The 27465-nt window shown below is 38.0% G+C and overlaps 2 protein-coding genes across 3 annotated transcripts in view; one reads left to right on the forward strand and one right to left on the reverse strand.

The window, feature by feature from the left end:
• Window positions 1-571: 571 nt before the first annotated feature.
• fbxo18 (F-box DNA helicase 1) lies at window positions 572-16520 on the forward strand. The gene is made up of 21 exons (XM_079263174.1): window positions 572-907; window positions 1278-1445; window positions 1814-2376; window positions 2552-2688; window positions 2815-2962; window positions 3070-3251; window positions 3339-3413; window positions 4364-4455; window positions 4774-4942; window positions 5048-5267; window positions 5371-5458; window positions 5550-5645; window positions 5749-5885; window positions 7977-8073; window positions 8340-8506; window positions 8662-8740; window positions 10350-10553; window positions 12425-12550; window positions 12730-12836; window positions 15698-15829; window positions 15918-16520. Exons 1-21 carry the CDS (start codon window positions 889-891, stop codon window positions 16080-16082), a joined length of 3171 nt encoding a protein of 1056 aa, XP_079119300.1. The 5' UTR covers window positions 572-888; the 3' UTR covers window positions 16083-16520.
• Window positions 16521-21985: 5465 nt separating this feature from the next.
• The window catches only part of il15ra (interleukin 15 receptor subunit alpha), an 8476-nt gene continuing 2996 nt past the window's right edge, over window positions 21986-27465 (reverse strand). The window contains exons 3-7 of one of the 2 annotated variants that reach the window (XM_079263189.1): window positions 26838-26873; window positions 24729-24809; window positions 23782-23880; window positions 23586-23670; window positions 21986-23491 (exon numbers count right to left, since the gene is read on the reverse strand). In XM_079263189.1, coding sequence (XP_079119315.1) covers window positions 23428-23491; window positions 23586-23670; window positions 23782-23880; window positions 24729-24809; window positions 26838-26873 — 365 coding nt within the window. In that variant the 3' untranslated portion in view covers window positions 21986-23427. Of the gene's footprint in view, window positions 23492-23585; window positions 23671-23781; window positions 23881-24728; window positions 24816-26837; window positions 26874-27465 lie in introns of both variants that reach the window. The other variant, XM_079263188.1, reaches the window with a different exon arrangement.

The raw sequence follows: 27465 nt of genomic DNA on the forward strand, positions 1-27465 counted from the left end.
CATTACAATACTTAATAAATTAAAACATACAAAAAAAGGCTTTAGTGGCAACTTCAGAGGCATATGGGATGAATTGTAACAATGTGGATGCAATTTTAGTCGTCTGACCAATTAGTATTCAAGCTTCTTTTTTTTTTTTTTAAACTGTGATGTATACTGTTGACCAGAGAATGACGTTACTGTCCAGACTATTATTATTAATAAGTCTAAATTACAAACCTGTTTGATAATTTTTGATACAATGAACATCTTAATTGTTAATTACAAACAGTATCCCACTCAGCATGCACATAATTCACAGTCAGGGAAATGAATGTAAATTGGAGTTTACCTTATAAATCAATAAATTATATCATTTGCACTTTACAGTTTAAACACAGACAACATCTGTGTTTAAACTAAAGTGATTGGGTGTGTTTTATTTGGAGCATCTGACTCGGAGAATCCCTTTTGTCTCCAGTAGAGGGCGGTGTAACGCATTTCAAGCAGTTTGTAGAACAGCGAATAACATTAGAAGAAGAGACAACTGACCAATCATGTGAGGGCATCTTCAAACTGGGAGAAACTGGGAAACAGAAAGTTTCCCAGTTTGATTGAAGCGTGTAATAATGAACGTTTAGGCAGTCTTTCAGTAACAACGTGTTTGGTAAACGTGAGTTATGAGTAAACGGTTTCTGTAAGCACTATAATGGACAAGGTTTCTATGTAGACATAATTAAGCTAGAAGAGATTGTTTGCTAGCTTTTACGTTGAACTAGCTAACTGCTGAAGCTGCGAAATTAAAGTGTCGAATTGGTTACTTTTCTGCAGCTGAGATTATAAATTGTTGTAGGCATAATTTTATTGTAACGTTATGGAGATTTGTTATTAAATGTGCTGTTTACAAAGATGGAAGTGGCTGTTAAAGGTGGGTTGCCTCAAACAACATTCAGGATGTTTTTACAGCAGCAAACCATGGCGTGAATGTTTTCATTATACATTACTTTGTTACTTTGTTTACATCAGAAGACTGAAATATTTAGGTCCTAATGTTTATCACATTTCTTAAAATCGTCTGCAGTATTTCCATGCAAACCTATTACACTGTATTAAGGTTAATACAGAAAAGCAAACAAACATCTAACAAACAAACTGGTCTGTAAATTGACTTATTTTGAGCACCCAGTAAATCATTGGCTGCTCAGTTTAAATTAAAAGTCGGCTCGTGTTTTTTAGGGATAATCTACTTGCTCTCATTAGTGTTATGATGCCTTTACTAAGTGTTGTCTGTTCACTAGGGAAAGCCAAGAGGAAACACTTAAATGCAGAGGAATGTGATGGACTGGGACGATGTTCTGGGGGCACAGATGCTCTGACCCAACCCCACACATCCAATCAGAGCCTTGGAAAGCGTGACCCCAACAGGGGGCTTTACCCCAGGACACCCACGAAGCGACAGAGGCCCGGTAAACGTCTGTTAGCTTTCTAGTAAAGTAAAATGTATAATATGGATTGTGCACAAAGCGAGGAGAGTGACAGCACAAGTGTAGAAATGCACTCTGGCTTGCTTGCATCAGGATGGACTGAGGGATAACGTCTAATGTTTATGTCGCACTAAGATTTATAGTTTTCAATTCCTACAGTACTTATGAGAACACAAATAATTAGAGATGCATTTAGGTTTTTAAGCATCAGAGGTCTTTAGAAATAGTTGTTTTTTTTTACAAGTAGAATTAGTGTTGATTTCCCAGCTGAGACTGGCTATGCCTGTTACAAATGGCTCACTTTAAAACAGAGATCAAATATCATATTTGTATTTCAATCTTTCTACCAGGAGCATCTGCCCCAGGAAGTCCCTCTGGAAATCAGAAGGCCATTTACAACTTCTTCTCTGTCACAAAAGTCATCAGCTCTAGTCCGCACAAACCCACTAGGCCTTCCACTTCCACATTTCCTAAAGGAGGATCAGAAGTTGTAGAAGACGAGGAGGATGATGACGACTATAGCCTTTTGGCAACTCTGCCTGAACCAGGACCTGAGGAAGAGGACGAGATTGACGACAGTAGTCTTTTAGCTGCTGAGATGGCAGCTGAGCAAAAAGAAAAGACCGATCCAGAGAGGGATTACCTGGAGGGAATGACAGCTGAGATGTTTGGGGATGATGAACAATTTCAGGAATACTGCATGAACGGTGAAGAGGAAGAAGTGGAGCCCCTTCCTGACTCACACTATGGACTTTTGGGCAGCAGCAACATGTTGCTTCAACCTCAGGGCTGCATAGATGACCTTCCTGAGGAGGTTCTGAGGCAAGTACTGTGTCTCGTCCCGGCTCAGGACCTCTATCGCAGTGTGAGCCTTGTCTGCAATCGCTGGAGGAACATCGTTCAGGACCCCAAGGTTCATCAGAGTTGCATCAATTTTATGCACATTTGTTAAAAGTGAAGTGCGGGAGATGACACAGATGTGGAATGATGTTAGCTAATAGCTGCTATAAATTTTGGAAGTGTGTGTTAAAATATTTCAATTGTAAATAATAGTATGAATAATATTCTAATGTGTTCTTCTTTTACAGTTTGTGCCTTTCAAGAAGCAATACTTCCGTTACATGATGAGAGAAAAGGAGACGGTTCAGGAAATCCTCCTCACTTTGAGTAAAAGTGGAATAACCCGTCCAGGGTCTGCAGACCACAGCATAAGAAACCTTGTTCTGTAAGTCTACATTTCTTTGGTACAAAAACAAATATAACTGTTTAAGCGTTGGACAGTTTACCTAATAAACAAGTTTTTAAAAGTGTGAACTCTCAACGCCTTTTTGAATGTGTGTGTTTTGTGCAGTGTCATGGCCAGACATAAGGTTGGAGAGCGTGTGAGGCCAGAAGACATTCTGGAGTGTGTTAAGAAACATCGACTTTTCCCTCTGGCCGAAGCCTCCATCCGATTACGTATTCCTGACATTCAGAAGTTATTTCACCTTGGTTTTGAGGTGTGACTGTTACATAGAAATATAGAAAAGATGCATGGTAACAACTTCAGGAGCAAAAGACCTTCACTTTGTGTCCATAATTTGCTTAATCTGCGTCTGATCTCTAGGGTCCTAATCCGTTTTCAGCCATGGCCGTCATTCTGATCCTCAGTGAAAACGTGGACGATGTGCAAGCCTTAGTGTGTCTGCTCTCTGGCTGCATGTCCCAAACAGCCATCACAGAGTACCTCAGCCACATGGCCACAATGCTGCTCGCTTTAGAGAGAAACAGGATTCGGATTAGCAACAGGTCAGACCTGCAAGTCTCAGTTTTTATGTTCAGCTGTCATTCTGCTTAGCCTGTCCATGATATTCTCCCTTTTTCCTGCAACTACAGGTTACATTACAACATCTATTACGTACTTCACCTGTTGGAGAATGGACCCTTTCCTGTTGGTTCTGGCCAGAATGGGTGAGTTCAATGTTACAGCGCCTTTCATGCAGCTGTGTTTAAATTTTTTTTGTAATGAAAGAAACTCAACAGGTTGAGGTGGATAGAAAAGCTGTTTTTCCCTGAACACTTCAACTTGTCAATGAGATGGTGGCGTTATCATCTGCTGGAGCAGACTGACCAGACCTTAATAATCCAGTGTAAATGAAGCTGTCATATTTTACTATAATGACAAGGACCAACGCTGCTGGAACTGGTGCCTAGTTAAACCTAAAACTAGCCTGAGACTGAGCACAAGGCACAACGGCATTTTTTTAAAATATACTTTTGATTGTTACTTTTATACACACAAAAGTTATGGACAAAAAGGTGACTCAGTGTCATGTAAAAATATATAATTTGGCAAGTTTCAAAAGGTAAATTGATCTATTTTTTATTTAAGTTGAAGTTTATTTGTCAAAAGAAATGCAACAAAGCCACGTTGTGGATTCATCCAAAGTCACCAGGAACACAATCAATGATCATTTTAAACTATCCTTCAAAATCATATTTGGACCGTTGTTTTTTTTTCTATAAAAGGCAGCGGTCATATCATATCATATCATATCATCATGCCATGCTTAAGTCCAGATTTTAAAACTTTCATGGCAAATGTCAAGTACTGTCTAAAAACGGAACAAGTATGTATCCACCTATAAAATCTTAATAAGGTCAGCACCGTCATGTCGCATAGGGAGTGTTTGAGTGGGTTGTTAAATCATGTTCGGTCAATGGGAATTAGGTTTATTGTGTTTTTTTTTTTTTTTTTTGTATTTTCTCTTTTTATTAATGTACATTTGTTTATGCTGCTTTATGTTGGTGTGTTTATTTGGTGTTATGTTTTTTCTTTTCTTCTTCTTTGAAAAGCCGAACTAGGGACGAGAGAAATCCACAAGCATCATTTTAACATTGTTTGTGTGTGTATGTATTAGGTTTCCCCAAATTCACCTCACACGAGAGCAGCAGCAAATCCTCTGCCACGAAATCCAACGGGACCATGTTGTCAAGATAATGGCGTTTGCAGGTACATCGCACATCACCTTCATCCACATTCCAGTTAACATGCATAATTCACCGAGATGTTACCTGTTATGTTGGACCTGCGATGGACTGGCGAGCTGTCCAGGGTGTATCCTGCCTCTTGCCCGAAGGGTGCTGGGATAGGCTCCAGCTCCCCCACGACTCTTACTCGGATTAAGTGGGTTCAGAAAATGAATGAATGAATGAATGTTACCTATTATGTATTAATTTTCTTACTACCAGCGTAGTTGCTGTGACATAGGCAGCTCTGCTATATCAGGACTGCTGTATTCCAAGGTAAGTGATCATGACTGTGTTGCAGGTACCGGGAAGACGACCACTCTGATGAAGTATGCAGAGCAGAATCCACACCTCCGCTTCCTGTATGTGGCTTTTAACAACTCTGTGGCTCGTGAGGCACGCCAGCGCTTTCCCAGCAACGTCGACTGCAAGACCGTCCATTCTTTAGCCTACAATGATGTTGGAAAGAAGTGAGATTCTCATTAAAGCTAGCCATCTTTTTCTTTTTTTTATATAATATTTCTTTCTGAATCATCATTTAATCTCTTGTCACATCTTTGTGATATTCTTGTTAGATACAATTTTAACAGAAAGCTGGCCTTTAACCTGAAGCCGTTCTCCATCAACTGCGCCCTGCCTTCTGGACATGGTGGCTTCTCCAAGGCCAAAGTGATAGCTACGACTCTCAACGCCTTCATGGCTTCAGCAGACCTGGAAATCACCATCAGACATGTTCCCCATGAGTACATCATTAGGAAGGATATCAAGCACTTTATAGATGGAGATGAGAAACGGGTATGAACATTTTTTTGTGCACAACTGATGTGGAGAACTATGACTGTGTATGAGTGCTTTAAACACACATTTACACTGTCTGGTGTTCATTGTGATTTCAAAGCTTTTTGTCCAAGATGCAAAGATGATCTGGAACAAGATGAAGGATCTTAAAGAGAAATCAAAACATGCCTTTTACATGACCCATGATGGTAAGCCAGTTAGACATGAATAGATGAAAGTAACTCTTACTTTATGTTTAAGGAAAGTCAGCACAGATGAACATCAGTGTTTTATTCCCAGGTTACTTAAAGCTATGGCAGCTCCAAAACCCAAGGCCTTGCTTGTCGGACCAATATGACGTACTCTTCATCGACGAGGCTCAGGACTGTACTCCTGGTACAGTAGTCCTTTTTTTGTATCTAGTCTTGAATGTCTGTGGAAAAGCACCGTTGTTCTTTTTTTATATTAACAATACATTTGTTTGTTCTTTCTTTTGCAGCCATCATGGATGTGCTGCTGTCTCAAAACTGTGGGAAAATCCTAGTCGGAGATCCCCATCAGCAGATCTACACTTTCAAAGGAGCTGTCAATGCCTTGTACACTGTTAACCACACACACATCTTTTACCTCACACAGGTACACACAACTACTCAAGCAGCCAAAGGTGTCATGAATTTTTCCTCAATTAGATTTAGCTTCTTTTGATAACAGGTACCAATAATAATGAGAGGTACACAAAAGTCACTTGTTTGCCACTCGAATACTTCCGGGAGACGGAGCGGTCCATCTCCTGAAGTGTCTGGGCTGCAAACAGCAAACACCAGAGAAGGCGGCAGTTCGCCTTTCAGCCACAGTTACTGCGCGTGAGATTTATTCATCAGAGTTGGAAGGGAAGCATTCGGAATCCTTTTTGTTTTTATGGAAATGATTTACTTCATATGCTATATATGTTAAAACCAACGTGAATTTTATAGTAATATTACAAACATGCAACAGCTCCTCATGCATTCCCGTTCCAGGTTAGAGGAGAAGATAAAAAGCTTCTGACTGTTGTTGCTAAATACTCCTCACACATTTTTCCTGCATAATATGAACATAATTTACATAATATATTTAATATGTATTTATTTGTAGTTCAACATAAAAAATAGTGAAAATAAATTTGTTTGGTGACTTGAATTAATGAAAACCAAATGGAGTACAAAGTAGCATGAAAATAATGGAATCGAATTGTGAGGTCCCTGAGATGGCACATGCCTACTGAATATGCATAAAAGATGAGGGTACTTTGAAATTTTATAGGTCAAGTGGAATAATAAGGAGGGTCAGCCACCTAATCTCCAGAAATTGTGTGTTTTTACTCTTTATTATTGTTTGATTAATCCGTTTTTTTCATACTGCAATATAATTTGGGCTAAAACTTTTCTGACCACACAAAAACTTGGTCCTACAGAACGCTTTGTGAGGGTCACAAGCAGATCCCTATTTCTCTTATTTAGGATGCTAAAAATCTTCCCTATTTGTGTTATTCGTACTTTTCTAATGTATGTTTTCATATATGAAATATGTTACAAAACAAAGATTCCTAAAAGTCCATTCTCACAACCCCAGTTTTATGTTGGGATGTTCTGTAAGAAGCCAATGAAAAATTTAATAATCCGCAGCTCCTTTTTAACATATATTTAACTGATTACAAAGACAATATATTTCATCTTTAAACTAATATTCACTCATTTTTAATTTGAATCCTGCAACATAGTCCCAAAAAGCTGGAAAAGGGGCACATTTAGCACCGCTTTGCCCTCTAACAACACCCAGTCATCATTTATTTTTGTTATTGTTCAAAGATCCAGGAGAGTTAAAAAGTTCGAGGAATTTTAAGTGGTCATTTCTTCAACGTGATCACTAAATGTCACTAGCTGTTTGTTTAGTTTATTTTCCTGAAAGTTAATAAAAAACCTTTAGAAACCTGTAAGTTTCTGTTCATGCAATGGAAAAATCAAGACTGGCTATTTCAGGATTTTAAGTTACTGATGAAACAAAACAAACAAAAAAAGCATTTTAAATGCACCTCAATAAACCAAATAGAAGTTGTTAGTTTAACTGGAAGTTATTACTTTTAATATGTCATTGAGATTTTATGATGTCGTCTTCATTATTATCCATACTGGTCCAAGAGTTGAACAGTGTCGATTTGTCATTATGTGAAACAGCGTTACTGGTGCTGCATTTCACAGGACAGAAAATGAAAATGCCAAACAGAAACATCTGTATTTGTTTTCCTTGTGAGAACTCCTCGGGGAAGACGGCTGTTTAATGAGTTTATGAAAAATTAAAGTACATTTTAGAAAGTAATGATGTGACAAATTACAAACTGAACTGACTGTTCAGTCCTCAGTGATTGATGTGTTCCAGGTAAAGAAAAAACAACCGCTCTTGAAGTATGCAATGTGTTTTCAGCACACTTTGTGTATCTGAAGACCTAATGTTTATTTATTTCTATATGGAGTCACTTTTTACCTGTTAAACTGTTAGATTAAAGGATTTCAAGACAAAAAATTTCACACATCAGGAGTTCAAAAAGAGATGCCATAATGTGACATTCATTGTGCATTAAAAATGAGTTGTTTACTCTTTGATTGTATTTTTAAAGTGTAACTCTTTAGTTTATGGTCAGTACTTAGCTGTTGATCAAGCAGTAAACGCTGATGCTCTTTGTCTTTGCAGAGTTTTCGATTTGGTGCAGAGATTGCCTACGTCGGTGCCACCATTCTCAAAGTTTGCAAGAAGGTTGAGAAGATTCTTGTGGGAGGAAAACAGAAAGGTAAATGTTATGAATAATCATGTGTAATTAACAGCATGTTAAACAGCAACAACAATCCAACATCAAATTACGAAACAGAAGTGATTTACAGATGAATCCTAATGATTTTCCACTGTGATAAATATACACTTTAGTTAGATCAGCAGAGGTCAGAACTCTGGACAAACCCTCAGAAAAAATTAGTAGGATAATGTTTTCTCTTTATATCACACAAAAGATAACTATACACTCCTTTAGCACGTACAGCTGACTTTGTCCGCTTATAGATGGTGTGTGTGACGAGACCGCCAACAAGGCTGTTGCGGCGATGAAATCAGGTGTGAGTCAGAGTCCAGGGAAAATCGGCATCTTATCGAGGTGTAATCTTGGAGTCTTCGAGGAAGCAACACGACTCACAGATGCAAATCCACTCTGCAGGATTCACTTCATAGGGGTGTGTTTTGGTTGTATTTTACAAGATGAATATGTATCTTTTGATTGACTCTGATTGGTCCAATTTTAACTACTTACAACTGAATTCAGCCACATCCGGTGTGTCCTTCAAAATGAGATAAGCTGACCTCTTGTGATGGTAATTTTCTCCTCCAGGATGTCAAAAACATTGGGCTCGACAAAATCATGGACATCTACCACCTGATGACTCAGCCAGAGGAGGAGAAAGCAAAGTGTAATGCTTATACATTACAAACACACACACACACACACACACACAAAATTTATCATTTTTAAGTGTCATTACGCATTTTGGGATTTCTTTTCATTAGAAGTCTGTTTAAAGGTTAAAGGTCTGAAATGTATTGGATTGTTAATTATCAGCAAACAGTTTTGTAAAAAATGCAGAAAATAAATAAGAAACAGAAAAAACACATTTGAAAGAACATGATTATAAAAAAGATGTGTCACTCTATGAGGTGACGGAAAAGTATTTAGAGAAGTTTTGTATGTAAACTGATGGACTTTCTGGGATAGCGTGTCGGAACACTTTGGGGAAAAAAGGTAAAATTTAAAAAAAGCCAGAGAAAGGTGGAGTATCCTACCCGGGTCAGGAATGAGGTTCTGCTCCAAGTGGAGGAGTTCAAGTATCTTGGAGTTTTGTTCATGAGGGAAGGAAGGAGTATGAGATCAGCAGGTGGGACGGTGCGGCGTCTGCAGTAATGCAGACTCTACGCCGGTCTGCGATGATGAAGACGGAGCTGAACCAGAAGGTTAAGCTCTCAATTTACTGGTTGATCTACGTTCCTACCATCACCTATGGTCATGAGCTGTGGGTTGTGACCAAAAGAACGAGATCTCGCATACAGGCGGCTGAAATGAGTTTCCTCCGCAGGGTGGCCGGGGTCTCCCTTAGAGATAGGGTGAGCTGGCTCGGGCATCTGATCAGGATGCCTCCCTGGTGAGGCATTCGGGGCACGTCCCTGTGGAGGAGATCCCAGGGAAGACCAAGGACATGCTGGAGGGATTATATCTGTCAGTTGGCCTCGGAGCGCTCCAGAATGCCCTCGATAAGATGGCAAATGTGTCTGGGGAGAAGGAAGTCAGGGATTCCCTGCTTAGGTTGCGACCCGACCCCGGATAAGCGGCAGAAAATAGATGGACTTCTTCTAAAATCTGACAAGAAATGTTTAGATGCTTCCTTGAAGTGTGGTTTCTTTCTTTTTACATCTTCCAGCAATGATGGAATATCTCAGATGTTTGCCAAGGGGAACGTAATTCCTAAAATAATTCCTAAAAAATAGATTTTTTATTTTGTCTTATAGATGTCCACCATAGTTGTTTCTTTTTTCCTCGCACATGTTTATTTCCAGTGAAACTGGACAAGCAAAGCGGCCTGTACTGTCACCTCCGATCACACTGCAGCTGACTTTGTTCACATCAGATCTTTCACCTACAACCAGAGCAAAGACATTTCAGAAAGCAGAGTAACGTCCTGAGAAGATTTCTTTTTAAAAAGAGCATCAGCTGGGCTCTACTCTGCTTTAAAGACACAGAACAAGAGTGCAGATGTCTTATTTAGCTTTATAACATATTGATATTTCTCTATTTTTATATTTTGGTACATATTGAGTTGCTTTTTGGGGACTGCTTTTGCCTAAACTCGTGTCTCAAGTCAAGCTTTGAAATCTGTTCTTCAAATTTGGGGAGGCAGCCTTGTGAGGGTGATCTCAACACAGAAGCTGATATAACCTGAGACACACTTGATCGTGACGTTTTCATCCATTTATCTAAGAGAGCATTGGAAAAATATAACATTCATGTTGAATCTGCTCTACCTTCAGTCATCAAAGACCCGATGATTCGGTCTTTCGCCATGAGAACAGCGAAAAAAGAGGATCCCTTCTGCGCCTTTAAGAAGTATGTTACACAAACGGAAGACAAGGAGCTGGATGGAAAAGTGAGCATCGTGGAGAAATACCAAAAGCGCATTCCTGAACTTGTGACGCGTCTGAATGGTTGCTCTGAAAGTGACATTCGCAGAGCAGGTATGCATGTAGACACATGCACATATGTACATGCTTAAGGGCTCTGATGCACCCAAACGGCGCTCTTTGCTACATTATTCCCACAGCTACACCACAAATGCACAAATAACACAGAAATGACATGAATACAACTGTTTTTAGTACATTATCAGATAATTAAAGGTTATGGGATTTAAAAAATAAAGCAAATGCTGGATGATTTCTCATCACCTGTGCCTTTATGTTTTTTTTATATGAACTGAAAACAGGAATATTTTTGGGTTGTCTTAGTTTAAAACTTGACTTAATCTTTTAATGTGAAAAGAACCTTGTTTGATAACTTTATTTGGACAAGCTAAATGCTTTCGCATGCTACTGCATGAAAATATACAAGCTCATTGATGACCGGTGGGGGGAATTAAAGATCAGGCTTCGGATCCTTTGTGTGAAATTAGTTTTCCACATCAAAACGAGAAGAAACTCTTTGTACTATCATATCTGGCAAAATTTTAAAAAGTATGTTTTGTTGTTTTTAAAGTGATGAAACCAGCTGACTGAAAATGTTTCACCAACATTGCAGAACATTTTTGGAGATTAATGTAGCCACATTTTTAGTTAAACAGCACATCAGGGAATTTTTTTCCCCACTTCAAAAGTTTATATACATTTAGGTAAAGTTTAAACATATCGTAGCCCAGAAATGACACACAAGAGTGCTGAAAGGAAAAAGTTACTGCTTGGAAAAAGGAAGTGGAGAACATGGTCTTCCTCATTTTTTTTTTGCATTTTGACATAGAAGAGGGGAGATGTCAAGTTGTTTCACTGTTGCAACATCCAACACACTTTGATGTAAACTCTACACAATGTGTGCTGTTTATATAAGTGATATGGAAGTTGGTTGTGTTTGTATTCTTTGTAAGTTTTTGTGCTGTCAGAACTGATAAAATTATACCAGCTGATGATAGAAATAAGGAGATTATGAAAAGAGAAGGCGCACATCTTAACAAGGACCTTCTGTGCAGCAGCAGCTCCTACCTCACTGCAGAGGCATGTGTGGATTAACAGTTGGAACTCAGCAGTATCTGATGTCTGTTGCACATCTGTCAAAAATCTCTAATGCTGAGAGTTGATCTGAACGGATTTTATTTAAAAAAACAAAAAAACAAAAAAAACAACAACAAAAAAAAAACATGTTCAGCTCATTTGCCCTGTTCAGACTTCCATTCTTTTAGTTTAGATGCCCATTCTCAGTCTGTCTGACTGTTTTAATCTCAACATTGTTTTATTTGATCATGCTCTCCAACTTTATTCTTGTATTTTTTTTTTTAAAAATATTTATCGCTTTTTTTACCCATTTTCAGCAGATATTTTTTGAGGATTCAAAAATGGTATGATTCAAATATGATTATATCAGCCTCTGTGTTGAGATTATCATCCTCACAAGGATGAGGTACTTCCCCAAGAATAATATTCATGGGGAAGTACCTCGTCCTTGTGAGGATGATAATCTCCACACAGAAGTTGATATAACCAGTTACACATTTGATCACGAGATTAATGGTATCTCCATTTGACTCAGAGTGCCAAATTCAAGTCTGCAGCTTCAAATCACCTACTCAGAGTTTGTTGTGTCCTGAGACAAACACCATATATATTTTAGCAACAAGTTACTGTAGATCAATAAGTATCGCTGGGGGTGACAAGAACAAGATTCTTTGATTTTGCTACAGAAAGGCAAAAGTTAAACATTTTCTTGGATATACTAAAAAAAAAAAAAAAAGAGCCTAATTTACAGTTTTTTGTTTCACTTGAGCACTGAGAAATAGTTCATTGTTCAAATATGCAGAAAAAGCAACAATTTCCTTTGTTTTCTATTTGTTTTTTTCTTGCAGACTTCATTGTTGGAACTGTCCATAAGGCCAAAGGTCTGGAGTTTGACACTGTTATTGTCAATGATGACTTTGCCAGCGTCCCATCTTCCAGACACGAGCTGAGATACCATCCTGACTTCTCATTTAGTAGGGTTCCTCTATTTTATGAATTTTTTTTTTTTACGAAATAAAATATATTTTAAGTTTCCAAGTTGTGGAATTGATTCCATGTTAGTTATACACTAAATATGACACTGGTTGTCCAAATCAGGTCTGTTTTTTTGTGTTTTAAAAACATTGTCTTTTTCTTTCTGTTCCTGGTACAGATAAGATTCCTGATGATGAGTGGAACCTTCTGTATGTGGCAGTGACTCGTGCCAAGACCTCTGTGGTCATCAGTGAGAACATCCTCCGCATCCTCACAATGGCTGGGGTAGGATATCACCACAGTGTCCATCACATTTCTTACTCACATTATTCAGGACTTTAAAACTGACCAATTACTTGAAATATGTTCCAACTTCTTGAGACAGTGTGTGTGAAATTTCTAACATTAATACATCAAAAAAATATTCAATCGAAATATTAATGTTTTCATCTGAGTCATTTTAATGATGTTATTCATTCATACATGAACTGCTTTCCAATGAGGCTTAAGACCGTTGATAATACGTTTCCATCGGGGCATGTGAATTTTCCAGATCAGCAACTTCCTCACACTCTCTGATGATCAATAAATTTGCACCTGCCAGCTAAAACCATCCTAATTTCTACGGGACTTAGTTTTTCTACACTCCTTGGTTTCACTTTTATAAAAGAATAATAATAAGATGATATGTACTGTGTTGTTCATCCGAATTTGCCTTCTTTGAATTTAAGAACAAAAAAAATCTGATGCAATACATAAAAGGTTAGAACTGAAAGAGACTGCAGTCTGGCTTTCGTATGACTGCATGATTTAAAGTCGTGTGGACCCAGCTGCTGTTAGATCCCAGAGAGAGGACAGGCTATAGAAAGAAACTAAGCTGTAATTTTCCTCCTTCTGTAGTCACACATCTTGTACAGATTATGTGGTTGTGGTCACTCACCAGTGCAGGGAAGTTAAAATAAAGTTGCAGTTTTAGAAAAGAACATTGACCAATGATGTCAGTGGGTGTGAGGTTGATGATTAACTCACTGGAACAAAACCGACTTTGTTCAGCATATCTGTTGTTTGATGGGTTGCTTAAAAGTACTTTCAAACGTAAAAATGTCAGATGATTAGTGGAAAGTTGTGTATTTTATATAGAAGTCTTTGTTTAAGGTGAATGGATGCCAACAAAAAAGTTTCATGCTCTTCAGTCAGCCTGGCACTCTCCATACTAAACTACATGAGATCAGTCATCACTTAAGTGCACTCTGTCTACTTGTTTTTTTTTCCCCTTTTCCTGTCCCTTGGCTACACCTACACTGAGGCCAACAACTGGCCACATCTGCTTGAGTAAATAGCTCTCTAAAGTATGTTCTGCCTTGTCTCAAGAGGACTGTTTATCTTACAAACTATTAAATCCCTTCCATGTGGGCCTCGCTGACATGATGGTTGCGAAACACAAAGCAGTGACTGTGGGTTGTTGTGTTTCTCTAAACTTTAGTCTTCTCAGCAACAGCACCCCCAGGAAACCCCCAGCACACTTCAAGCACAAAAAGGCATTGTAGAAAAAATATGAATGTGAAACAGTTTCATGTTGTATAATTGAACACAGACTGGTTTGTATTTTATTTTCTCTCCAAGGAACAGGCTTGATTCTGCTGGAAGAAAGTGTGTATTACTGAAGATGAATTTATATTATAAATTTCTGTTGACTTTGTCAAATGACAGGGTCTAAGGAGCCGACATAAGAACTATTAGCTTCCTATAGATTAATTATAAAGGAGAGGGGCTTTAATGTTCACTGTAACTTCATTGGAAAAGAGTACTAAACTTTTAACTGGCGTCAACTTTTAACTTTTATTACTCCAACAAGGGTTCATGTGGATGAATTAGAAAACAGAACAGTGAGTATGAGCTTTGATGACAATATAATATTTCCACTTTTTTTCAGTCTGTATAGCTTGATCAATCGCATTAGATGAAGTATTAAAGGTACTTTGAGAACAGCTGTAGCTTCAGCGGTGCAGACCCACATCACAGCAACACGATCGTTTTTTCTTAAGAATTTGATCATTTGTCTCACCACCTTTGCTTTACTTCATAATGTTTTCCAACAAAATGAAGGAGATGAAAAACTAAATTAAATCTTCACTTTTTCAGGTAGATTTTTGCGACACAAAATGACTCGTTTTCTATATTTAGCAAACAAAGTTTTAAGTGATGTTTAATAAGCTGCAAAAATATAGTTTTGAATCAGAAACGTTTGCAGTAACTCCAGTGGCAGCACTGAGATAGACAGAACAGACTACATAAGCTGGCAAGGAGGGCCAGTTCTGTCCTAGACTGTCCCCTTGACTCTGAAGGAGGAGGATGAGCGGGGGGGTTGCCATTGAAACTGACATCAACCAGCAACACTCTCTGTGAAAATGACTCAGCACTTTTTAGCTCTTACAATTATAGAGTGGTGCATCCTTGGAAGAAGGAACGCTTCAGGAGATTGTTTTGTTTTGGGGTTTTTTTTCCCAGTTTTCCACTGACACACTCATACTTCCCAGTGACACAATATTTTTTATACTCATTGTTTTTCTTAGTTAATTTTGGCAGTATCAGTTGAAGCAGGTACTGTTTATTACCTATAAAGTGTCTAAATGAGTCTGCGTCTCTTTACTGGGATGGCTGCTTGGGTGTTTTTTTGTTTTTGTTTTTTTTTTTTTTACAACTAACTTTTTTTTTCACAGCTTAACATCTAAATCTCTTGGTCTATGAGATGGCTTAAGTCTTTATTTTATAACTGGTTTAAAGCAAACATGAGACTGTAATTTCAGAAGTTTGGATACAAACTGTGTTGCTTAGTGGTTTTAATCCAATAGCTGCGTCCTAACTGAAAACAAATCTTGGGGTGGGGAAAAAAGGTGGAGGAGGATAGTTTGAGGGAGCTGTTTCTCAGAAAATACTTTATTTATGTGAAGATCTTGGGTATTCTATCATATGTGTCCATGTGAGTTTGTCTGCCAGCTCAGGCCAGGAAAAGTTTATTTTAGCTCATAAAGCAAAAATGTATTCCTTTTACTTTTATTTATGTATGTCTGGATTTATTCATGTCTTCCAAACATGAAAACTGTGTCCATGTGTCATCACTCTTCCTTTTTCTTTTGTTTTAAAAGGAATACTTCCTCAAGTCACAGATGCCCATTACCGTGGCAGGCAGTGATCCTCTCCCTTGCTCCATCTCCAACTGTCCCAACTGCATCACACCGGGGTCGTCGTTCACTATGTACAAACAAAAGATGCAATGTGTAAGAAACCGATCAAAGCTTGCTGACATATTATATAGTTTTTCTAAAACTGTTTTATAGTTAACATAATGCTTTTGTCTTTGTTCAGACTAGTCATGTAACTCATGACGGGCCACTGTGTGAGAGGTGTGTGTGGACACGCGTTGGGCCAGTCGCCTTCCTGATGACAGACGATGTGCACTCAATGGCTGAGATACCACGAAGGCTTGAACCGCCCATCCACCATCCGTTTTTTGTACAGCTGTTTTTCTAACACAATATGATATCAAGGACCAAAAATAAAAGCAACCCTGTGAAAGTGGGTGGTCCTGTGGCCTTTAACTTCCTGACTGGAGAACCACCAGAGTTATGTTTGGCCATCTGTGAACAAACTAAGAATTGTTTTCAATTTTCTTTTTTTGTTTTGCTTCTGTTATTTTAGAAGCTTGTATTTTCTAGTCTGATTTAACTGGAGAGTTTATTGTGATGGTTTGACCTGTGTGTGTTTTAAAAAAACAAACAAAAAAAAACTGGCCATTTTCTCAACATTCAGTTTTTGTTTTTTGTCATTTATCAGTCAGATTTTTTTTTTTCCAATGATTTTTCAACATCTTCATGAAAGAACGGCATGTTTGCTCTTGTATTTGTAACTCCACATTTTCTGCCAAGCAAGCAGTTCTTGCATGATTGCAACAATCTGCTGCAAACTTTTGAAGCCAAAAAGCTGTTGCACATCATCCTCTCACTCGTCTCCAGATTTCCTTTCCTCATAGCAAAGATCCAAATATGTCTCTTCTGGTTTAAGATAAAGTCAACAAGTTTCAACCAACAGGACGAGGGAGCAACACAGGAAATATTTTGCCTGTATTTTTTAATTCCTCTGTAAGGATGACCAATTAAAGAAGTCTATTAAAAGGGTATGAGGGGTGATTGTCTTTGTATAGTTGCGAAGCAGCAGTTCATCGGAAGACCTGCCGTTTAAAATAGAGTTGTAAGAAATTTATTAATGTTCTGTGAAAATCCCCGTCCATAGACGTGAGCTTGCCCTAATGATGACACATTTCAATGAGGAAGTTGTGATTCTTAACTCTTGAGTTACTGTAAGCCAAATGATTGGATCTACAAACAGAAGAGCAGCTGTGAAACGGCACATTTTTAAACTGTTTGGCATCAGGGCCCCTGGTCCTGTCTGTGAAGTGTGACGTTAAGAATCTGAAAATCATTTCCAAAACTGAGCAAGAGCCAAAGCCACTGAGCCCCAGCAGGCTAAATGAGGTCTTGCTTGTGTCCACTTAAATCTTGAATGATGTCCAATCCAAATTTTTATGCTAACAACAAAATCCAAGAATGCCTTCAGGAGGGTTATGGTCTTCTTATGTTTGAGTGGTGAATAAGTCTTAAATTATTGTTTAAAATTAACACCCCACAGGGGGTAAATCATTGGATCGCACACTAAGAAGCAAGTCTTGAGTTGGCTCTTGTGGCTTTATATGTTTTTATATTGCAAAGAAAAGTGGAAATAGGCGCAGCAGTTTTCAGCTTAAAGGATTTATAGGGCAGCTTTTCAGACAAAAACACATTCCACTCAAATTAGTCAAGAATGAGGACCGGGCTGAACCTGAGGGAAAAGCAGTCCAAGCAAAACCTGATGAAAAAGCCTGGAGAACTTATCTACATACAGTTGTCCTCAAATGCATTCATAACCTCCCATTAAAGAAGGGAAACAAACAGCTGCCTGTGAAAAAAGCTGAAATTGACTAAATAATAAAAATGTCATGAAAATCATAGCATTAATTTCTAATTCTGGCTCAATAGATTTTTTTTTTAAAGCAAACAAATATAATCACTCATAAACTAACATTTTGTTGAACAATCCTTTATTGTTTCTGCTCCAGTCAGGTGTTTTCTGCTCCTTTCAGTCAGACTTCTGCACTTGTTGACAGGTATTTTGTCCCACTGTTCAAAAGAAAAGTGCTCTGATTTGTCCAGGACCAATTTGTTTGTTCTTTTATTCAACTCAATGAAATGAAAAGAAACAGTGCCTTATGTCACTAAATTATATTTAGAAAATATTTAGTTGTTTCTTTTTATTTTTAGTCTCTAGTTATTTGAGTGACTGTTGTGAATTCAGCATTTTCTTTAATAAAAAAAAAAAAAGAAAAAAAGAAGATAAACACATTCGAGGATGACTGTTGTGGTAGGTATAGTACTGCACATCTAAAGCAGATAAGGACACTGTTGGCGACTACATGAGTACCTAAAGGAAAGGGATATGGTGGCTACCACTAGCAGTTTAATGAACAAAGCTTCCACGATGCCAAAGCAAGGATTAGCAGGAGTTAATGATTGTATCAAATGTGTCACTGTTCCTCCAACTTCCTGATAATATGGCCGAGCTAATTAGTTAATTTTTAAATTTACCCTTTATAGTTTCAGTTCTGTGAACCTGCCTAAAAGCTAAGATGCCAAAAGTTCAGCTATAGATTGAAGGAGCTTAATTTCAAAAGGTACCACAGAATTGTATTTGCTGCTGTGTATACTCCTTCAGGTGTAGATTTTTCCCCTTTTATCCAGCACATGATTTGCCTGAATAGATCTGTTGCTGCCCTACAAAATAAATGGCTGGCATGTCTGCAGCAACTTATAACTTGGAACAAGAAAGACTCAAATTCTTTGATCCAATCTACACCATATCCTGCCAGAACAATGGATAGCCGGGACATTATTGACTGCCACAAAATCTCCACCCACATCCTCTGTTAGATCTCTGAGCATTGGTTTCCTGTTACAATGATTTATCTGCTAAAGTAAAATGGTTTTCATGAAAATGTTTTTCTCTTTCAGGATTCGTGCTCCCATTGCATTGTTCTTCATTTTGTTGCTGGTGTAGAGCAGCTATATCTAAACATTTCATTTACAAGATAATGAATTAGATCAGTATCTTCGTACTTTATCTGACTAATCTAATAAATGATCTAATATGCAGAATACTAAAATCCCCCCATCATTTCCAACACTGGGTTTGCAGTTGTAATAAGGAAAAGGTTAGTCATCAGTCATGGAGCAGAACACATCTTCATCTCCCTCCACATCAGGGCGTCCTGAGACCTCAACCTTGTTTGTGTCCTGCAATCAGGTTAAGAAGCAACTTGAGAAACTGAACCAGAACAAGGCTGCAGGTCCAGATGGTGTCAGTCCCAGAGTTCTCAAGACCTGCTCAAAACAACTATGTCCGATTCCCCAGCACCTTTTCAACACCAGTCTGAGACTAAATAGAGTCCCAGTGCTTTGGAAAACCTCCTGCCTTGTTCCAGTGCCTAAAAAAACACAACCAGCTGAACCAAGTGACTACAGACCAGTTGCCCTGACATCTCACATCATGAAAGTCCTGGAGAGACTCTTACTGGCTCACCTCAACAAGCAAGTAAACACCTTTCAGGACCTATTACAGTTTGCATATCATAATGGACTTGGGGTTGAAGATGCCATCATATACCTGCTCCAGAGAGCACACTCTCATCTGGACCATTCAGGCAGCACTCTGAGGGTCATGTTCTTTGATTTCTCCAGTGCTTTTAATACCATTCAGCCTGATTTATTATGTGAGAAGCTCCATAAATTCCAGGTGGATACCTCCACCTCCACAACCACCTGGATCTATGACTACCTCACAAACAGACCACAGTTTGTGAGACTGAAAGGTTGTGTGTCCGAGATGGAGGTCAGCAGCACTGGTGCATCACAAGGAACTGTACTCTGGCCATTCCTCTTCACTCTGTACACCTCAGACTTCCAGTACAACTCTGAGTCCTGTCATCTGCAGAAATACTCTGATGACTCTGCAGTTGTGGGGTGTATCAGGGATGGACAAGAAGCAGAGTACAGAGAACTGGTGTGGTGGAAAATACTCTGGTCTTGAGAAGTTGTAATACATCTAAGAGTCAACTGTCTTCTTACAATGAACATTTTATTATAAACTAATACAAGCACACGCTGGAGCTTGGAGAGAGAACGCTCTCTGCAGATGCTGAAGTAACACCCGATTATAAACCATGCTTAACTCCTCCTAGTTGCTGGGCAGACCATATGAAACAATCATTATCTCTTATTTAAGACTAAACTGAACTCACTAAGCATCAATCACTCACTATATTACTTTATTACCTTTAACCTTTAGACAACTGGTCAACCAAGCAGTTGACAAAAACAGATGCCCTGCAGGAAACTCTTCCTGTCTCAGACTTTGTCTGCACATTCCAGACAAGGATCATATGACTTAAAGAAAGCTTTGTGCATAGACACAAAACACAGCAGGATCACAGCAAATCAATGCATATATGTCTAATACTTAATTCAAACCAAAACCCATAATAATTTCTCCAACACTGGTCAGTCAGTTTATTAAATGGTGCGGTGACAATCATCTCATATTAAATAGCAGCAAAACAAAAGAGATGATTGTTGACTTCAGGAGGAACAAGAATAAACAAAGCACTGTTTCCATCCTGGGAGAGGAGGTGGAGGTGGTGCAGGAATACAAGTATCTTGGAGTTCAGCTGGACAACAAACTGGACTGGAAATGCAACACCGAATACATCTATAAGAAAGGTCAGAGCAGACTGTACTTCTTAAGGAAGCTGAGATGGTTTAACGTCTGCACCAAGATGTTGCATATCTTCTATAAGTCTGTTGTGGAGAGTGCAGTCAGCTTTGCAGCATCTGCTGGGGTAGTAGCATCAGAGACTTGGAAGAGAATCAACAAACTCATCAAGAAAGCTGGTTCTGTGCTTGGAGTAACTCTGGAGCCGCTGGAGCTGATTGTCCAAAGAAGAATGCTGCACAAGCTGATGAAGATGATGGAGGATTCTCCACACCCTCTCCACAACACAGTGATGAAACAAACAAGTGTGTTCAGTGAGAGGCTTCTTCAGGTCCGATGTAAGACTGAAAGATACAGAAGATCATTCCTGCCAGCAGCCATCAGCCTCCGTAACAAGACCTCCTCAAATTAATTATCATTATATACTATAATATTGAATTTCCCTTTGGGGATTAATAAAGTATTAATTAAAGTACTATTAATAAAGTAAAGAGAGGAAGCTTACAGATTGAACATTGAAAGTTCTTTTTTAAGTGGTGGGAGGTACATGCATCACAGCCAATGATCATTATGACGTCAATACAATTCCTTTGCCAGTCATGGACGTGCCATCTACAAATGGCTGTGTTTGGAAAATGTAATGCGTTACTCTAACCGCAGATAATCACGTCCAGGTAAACTGGGGGATGAGAACTACAATTTGTTAAGAATAAAAAAAAAAAAAAAAAAAATTTTTTTTCCAATCTTCATTTAACTTTTAAAGGGTCCAGTCATTTTGTTGGAATATTGTATATGAAAGTATGTCTGTTGAGTGAAATATTGTTTGGATTAATCTTATCTTCCCTTGCGCAAGTAAAAGATGAATTCACATCTTGTCTGATCATTTCCAGGAAGAAAGATTATGTTGGGTAAGTCACTGCTTCCATTAATGCAATTTTACACTCCATTTACTGCAGTTTCCAAAGACCCTTGAGATATTCCAGAAACACAGACTGGGATACACTGTGGAGATGACATCAATGACTGGGTGTGCCATAAATAACATCATCTGCATAATAACAGAGGGGATGTGGTGCTCTCTCCATAAAAAAAACTCTGGATCACCTGCATCCTGAAAAAGGTGATTATAAAAAAATTTGGGAGTGAGAAGTGGGTGTTATTGAGGAGTTTTAAACAAAAAATCTAAAACATGAAGACAAAAAAGTGCAAAGAAAAAGCAGAAAAGTGAGCCCTGGCAGAAAAACATGAGATGTAGTCAGGAATTAACAAGCTGACCAGTTTCATGGTGCAGAAAATCAGACAGTTGGACAGACACAACTGTATAAATATCATTTTCTTTCAGGGACTAAGAAAATATTTTTTCATTTAATCTGAATTTAGTTTGCTAGCTGGATGGTTTTCTAAATCACAAATGCAACGGTGATCCATGATTCAAAAAGCATCTCAAAGCAGATTTATTAGTTCATTCTTATGCTGTACAGTTCATCAAGCCAGTCATAACTCATTAAAGACAATATATTTATTTCTCACAGCAACAAACATGATTTTTTATTCACATACAAGGAAAACAGTGTCAACTCTTTATATTTCTTTTTTTTTTCTTTGTAAAATGCATGATAAAGTCAAATAAGGGAAGCTAAGTTATTGTATTGTAGTTATTATAACTATTGTAAATGCAGTACAACAATATGATTAACTCTAAATAAACAGTTGTGCAAAGTACCACAGTGTCGCCCTTCTTTGCTTTCAATTGTCTTTGGACAATACTTGTGTTCTATGGCACAGAGGCATAACATGTATTATTCAAGCTTTTTCTGGTGAGACAGTACCTGTTGGCTCGATTATTTAATGCAGTAACAAAAAACATACATGTTCGCCATGTTCATCCACAAAGGAGTAAAAAGTAAAAGCTGACTATGTGCCAGGTGCATGGACGCAAAGTGACAAGCATTAGTTCTGCACCCACTTTCATGACTGTGCAGACAACAAATATCAACACAACTGTTATGATTTGAGATAAAATCTACAGAGCATCACATGAAGCTTCAAGGTCTGTGTATTACAAAAACACAGACACACAACATCCAGTCCTATGCTGAGGCAATAAACAAGATAGCCTATAAAAGATACATGTAGCTGCCTCAGATTCCTTTTAAAAGAAAAGTTCTGTTTATTACACGGCATCTTTAGCAGATATATGTATATACGCAACCTTTACCAGGTTATTAATTCATATTTAGGGTAATGCTTTGATATAACGATGCATCCTGCAGACATTTCTGTTGTGTTCAATTCAAAGAAGCTAAACTGGCATCGAAGACTAGTGGCAGTAAATCAATGCACGGCTTTGTCTGGGCAAACAAAGTACTTGAACACACAGTAACTAAATGCCGGCCGTGACCTGCCATCTGCCCTTCCAGATGACACTTGTACAAGAGCTGCCTTCATTTCAAACACGAGATGACTGAGAATCTGCACTAAACAAGGAAAGAAGCAGGAGCTGACAATTGCGAGAAATTACTGATAAAATAATGTATTCTCCAGCAGTGGTAAATAGTTAATCAGAGGGGTCTCTCAATCGTACCAAGTCTACTTAAAAAAAAAAAACATTGCGGGGAACTCATGACACTCAATATACAAGTTTCATTTTCAGAAAAATAAGTACAGTGCTTCTTTAATGGCGGCAGTTCTGTTCTTTCTACTATAAATGATGAAAAAAATTCCAGTGGGTCACAGCAGTCACATCAAAGTCACATGTCATTCATTCATTATCCTAACCGCTTCGTCCGATGAAGGGTCACGGGGAAGCTGGAGCCTATCCAAGCAGTCTTTGGGCGAAAGACGGGGTAGACCATGGACAGCTCACCAGTCCATCGCAGCAAAGTCACAGCTGTCTTTAATTTTTTTTTTTTTTTTTTAGAAAACACACTCTAGATATTTCCCACTGTATGCAGACAATTCCTCCAGAAACACTTCAATGTGTGGCAGCTGGCTGCCATATAACCTGTAATGGCTGTCCTCATGGAGAGTTTAATGGTTCCATTTCTTTAAACATAACCTCTTGGGTGTCCTTTCTTGATCTCCTGAGACATAAAGATTACAGTCGAAAACAGGTGATTAAACGCAGAAACATGTTGTAATTCCTGATGGATCACCATTCTCTGACATCAACCTTACCTTCGATGCAAAAGCAAGCCGAGACCGATCATAGAGCAGAATATAATCAGCAGAGTCAAACCGATGCCCACTGCTTTAATATTTTCTGTTAATAAAAGACAAAAACTCAGCTCAAAATGACCCTGAAGCACATTTCAGAAAAGGTAAAGTTTTCTTCATGCAAGTTAAAGAAAAACTGATAGGAAGTAAACATTACCCTGGAAGGATGATGCTACTGAGGTGGTGCTGTTATTGGTTACAGGATCAAATGTGGAGCTCAGAGTTGAGCTGATATTTGTGGTCTGTGTCGATGTTTCTGCCCAGAAAATAAGGAGAACAAACAAAAACTTTGTGGTATTATTGGTGACAATTTACATTTGCATTTGAATCACAGTCTGTATTTTTTGTAAAGGAAAAATGGACATTCTGTGTCACATATGAAGAATTTCTGCAGAAACAGGATCTAAAAACTTCCTATCATGTTTTTACTTACTTAAATAATGACCCCACTGACAACAGTTTAGTTACATGATGAATCTGTATTGTAACATTTTCAGATTAAACAATTTTTTAATTCATTTCATTTAAAGTATTTTGTTTTAATCTTTACAAAACTTGTAAAGTTACTTGCAGAATTTTAAAATGGGAATTGCTAATATTATGAAAATAAGCAATTAGAGTAATACAATAGAAAATCCCCTTGCAGGGGAAACTTACAGCTGCATGGGAGAAGTGGGCCACGGTAGAAAGAAAAAAAAAAACCCTTTAAAAGGAAAAGAGAGCCAGCTTTTTTTTTAAAAAAAGTTTTATTTTAGGAGGCCATCTTTTAATGAAAGGATCATTCCAAACATTTTTTTTCAATATAAATACAAGCCAGTTTGACTTAAAATAGGTTGCTATATTAGTTTTATTGCTTCAACTTGATACAATAATAACTACAACTGAACACATTTGTCTATAAAGTTCCTCAACATGAGAAATATCTAATTCCACTACTGACATTGGACAGAAGTGGTTTCAGATGCAGCACTGAAACTGAAAAAACAGCTGATGCTGGTAAAGCGATGAACTGGTTTTTACAGCTTGAATAACCTGTATTTTTAGGACCCTTGTACCATAATTCTCTTGGTCCATATTTCTCTGGATTTTTGTTTGTGTTTTTACCTTGTGGGTTCAGCTGTGTGATGTTTGTTCCTTCATAAGATGAAGGTGTGGTGCTTTCGCTCTCAGGACTGGTGGAAGTTTCTGTTGCTAAAGAAAGATTTTACTCACACTTCGGACAAAACTAGGTCTGTTACTGTTATTTCTTGCACAATATCTGTTACTCTATTGTTGTTTCTTTTAATATGAGCAATTTATTAAACAACAGTATCAGAACACAAACTCATACTGGGATTCGAAGCATGCCACTCATGCATTCATAGAGACCTCAGCTGATACTGAAGAGTCATGCTGAATCCAAAGGGGCTACATTCTTTTTTTTTTTTTTTTTAGATTTAATATCCCACATATCTAGTAAAAGCTACAACACATTCCAGAGTTAATTTATTTATATTTTTGCACTTATAAACTTGTAAGACAAGCACAAATTCTGGAGCCAACTCTACTTGGATCAATCCCATTGTTAGTTCCACTACTGTCTTTACGACAACCATCAGTGTTGGAAGAACATAAGTTGATTTCATCAGCTCCTCTTATTGTAACTTCTTTCATTTTGTGAATGGAAAATAAAAAAATCGTGAGTCAAAAGGGATGTCATGTAGGAAAACAACCCCTCTTCCTCAGATAAGAATAATCATATCTTAGCTTTATTTCCACCAACTGATATATGATATAAAGTCCATGTTGCCACATAGTGTTGCACCTTCAACATGTTTGGAGCATGACAGACATATGGATATTACGTGGTTAAGTAAATGTAACAAAAAAAGGAAAGAGCTGTCTGATGTTAAAGTGGTTTGGCATAAAAATCCACAGCACAGTATTCACTCCAGCTGCTGTAGCTGTTAGATTTAGCTAATCCATGAGGAAAGATCCTCATTCTTAAAACCAAGTAGGACCACAGTTTATTGCAGGTAAGATGCTGACGACTCACAAGCACCTCCCAACGCCTGACTTAAACATATATATATAGAAATATCCCTTTGATTTAGCACTATGCTAGAACCAGCCATAACAGCAACAACAAAAAAAAAAAGCTTGCAAAATCTGTGAAACTTTTCTCACATAAGCAACTTTTCTTCATGTTAGCCTCGAAAAGCTTCCATAAAATAAAACAAATCCTAAAAGCTCGAAGAAGCCATTTAGTTATAATTGAGTACTCCAACAACATGTTGAAATGTTTCCCCTTTCAGCTTGTCAACATCAGGCTTTTCATAGTTGGCAAATGACGTTGTTCACCAAAACATTCAGACAGGTTCACCCAGGTAACCTTGAAGTCACAGACCCTTAAAAATCTCAGAAACTCCAACAAGTGTAAAACTTGAATTCTGCAGGCACCAACTAGCCCCTCACAGAGCATTTTGGTTAGCACTGATGCCTCACAGCAAGAAAGTTCCTGGTTGGAATCTCGGCCGATGGCTTTTCAGTGCAGAGTTTGCATGTTTTACATGTTTTGTAATTCAAACTTGACCCTAGGAGTTAAGAGAGTTTGGTTTACTGTGCCGGCCCTGGGATAGACTGACAACCTGCTCAATGTATGCTTCATCTGTCTTCCAAACGCAGCTGTGATGGGGGCTCCAGCTCGCCCCTAGTACCCTGACTAAAAAGCAGGTATAGAAGATAAAATGACAGACCAAGTATTCATTGAATGCATTACTACAACCATAACCACATGTGCCACAGTACCGTTAGTACAAACAAATCCATATCGTATTATCATATTATTTCAGATGTTTAGTAGTTTGAAGTATTAGGTATTTTAGGATTTTTTTAAATTTGGTTTCTGACATTCATCCAGATACCTAACTCACTGACTGTGGTGGTAAAGATGGAGTCATGAGAAACATGACTGTGACTTTCTACAAGACCATCAGTAATCTCACAGGGAAAACAAAACTTTAACTTTGTTTTCTGTTCTACTAATATTTTTAAAGAATAATTCAAAATTCATCTAAAGGAACTGTACACTGACACAAATACAGTGGGTTACAGGTATTTAGAGTCACTTACATATGCAGAAATCTAAACTAATAAGCAGAAATCCTTTGATACTCCAGAACAACATGATCACAAATAGTATTTAACTTTTGCTTCCTATAGACAGATACTTACGGGTGGTGTTTGGTGGTACTGGAAAATCTGGATGAGCTGAAACACCGTAAGAAAAGAGATTTGATCGTTAATTTGAAAGGCCAATAATCAGTTGAATTAATCGGCTTCTCCATCACTGTGACATGAAAAATCATCTGGCTCAATGAGTCTGGCAAGTAGACAGAAGAAATAAACAACGCAGTACTTTCATCAACATTGTAACACTCTTGCCTGACCCAGTTGAAAAAGGGTAGGGAGCAATTTGGATGAGACAGCTTTCATATATCTCGAAATACAATCCAATTTATCAGCCAACCTCAGTCCTGACAACTAAGAGTTGAGACCAGGATTCAGAGTCACCTCTGTAGCCACTCTTCCAAAACCCCATAATGACCGCGTCTGTTCCCTGAATGTCCAAATTAAATGACTACTAAATGCATTAAAAATGAATATTTCTTCAGGACATCAATTCAGATGCTGTGCTGCTACTCTACATAGTTTTTAGGTCTGCCATTCCTACTTTTGTCCTTCATGTGTCCAATTTCTTTCAATGACACACAAAGCACACCATGCTGTTATATGTTTTCACAGCTAATAACTCTTTGTTGGCGCAACACAACCATTTGATATCTGTCAAATTTTTTTCTTC

The sequence above is a fragment of the Telmatherina bonti genome (assembly GCF_933228915.1).
Source record: "Telmatherina bonti genome assembly, chromosome: 23".
NCBI lineage: Eukaryota > Metazoa > Chordata > Actinopteri > Atheriniformes > Telmatherinidae > Telmatherina > Telmatherina bonti.

Excerpts from the sequence above, each read along its gene's own strand:
- fbxo18 (XM_079263174.1), top strand. Across the intron at positions 2,377-2,551 it reads ACATCGTTCAGGACCCCAAG|TTTGTGCCTTTCAAGAAGCA; the intron begins GTTCATCAGAGT and ends CTTCTTTTACAG. Across the intron at positions 2,963-3,069 it reads TATTTCACCTTGGTTTTGAG|GGTCCTAATCCGTTTTCAGC; the intron begins GTGTGACTGTTA and ends TCTGATCTCTAG.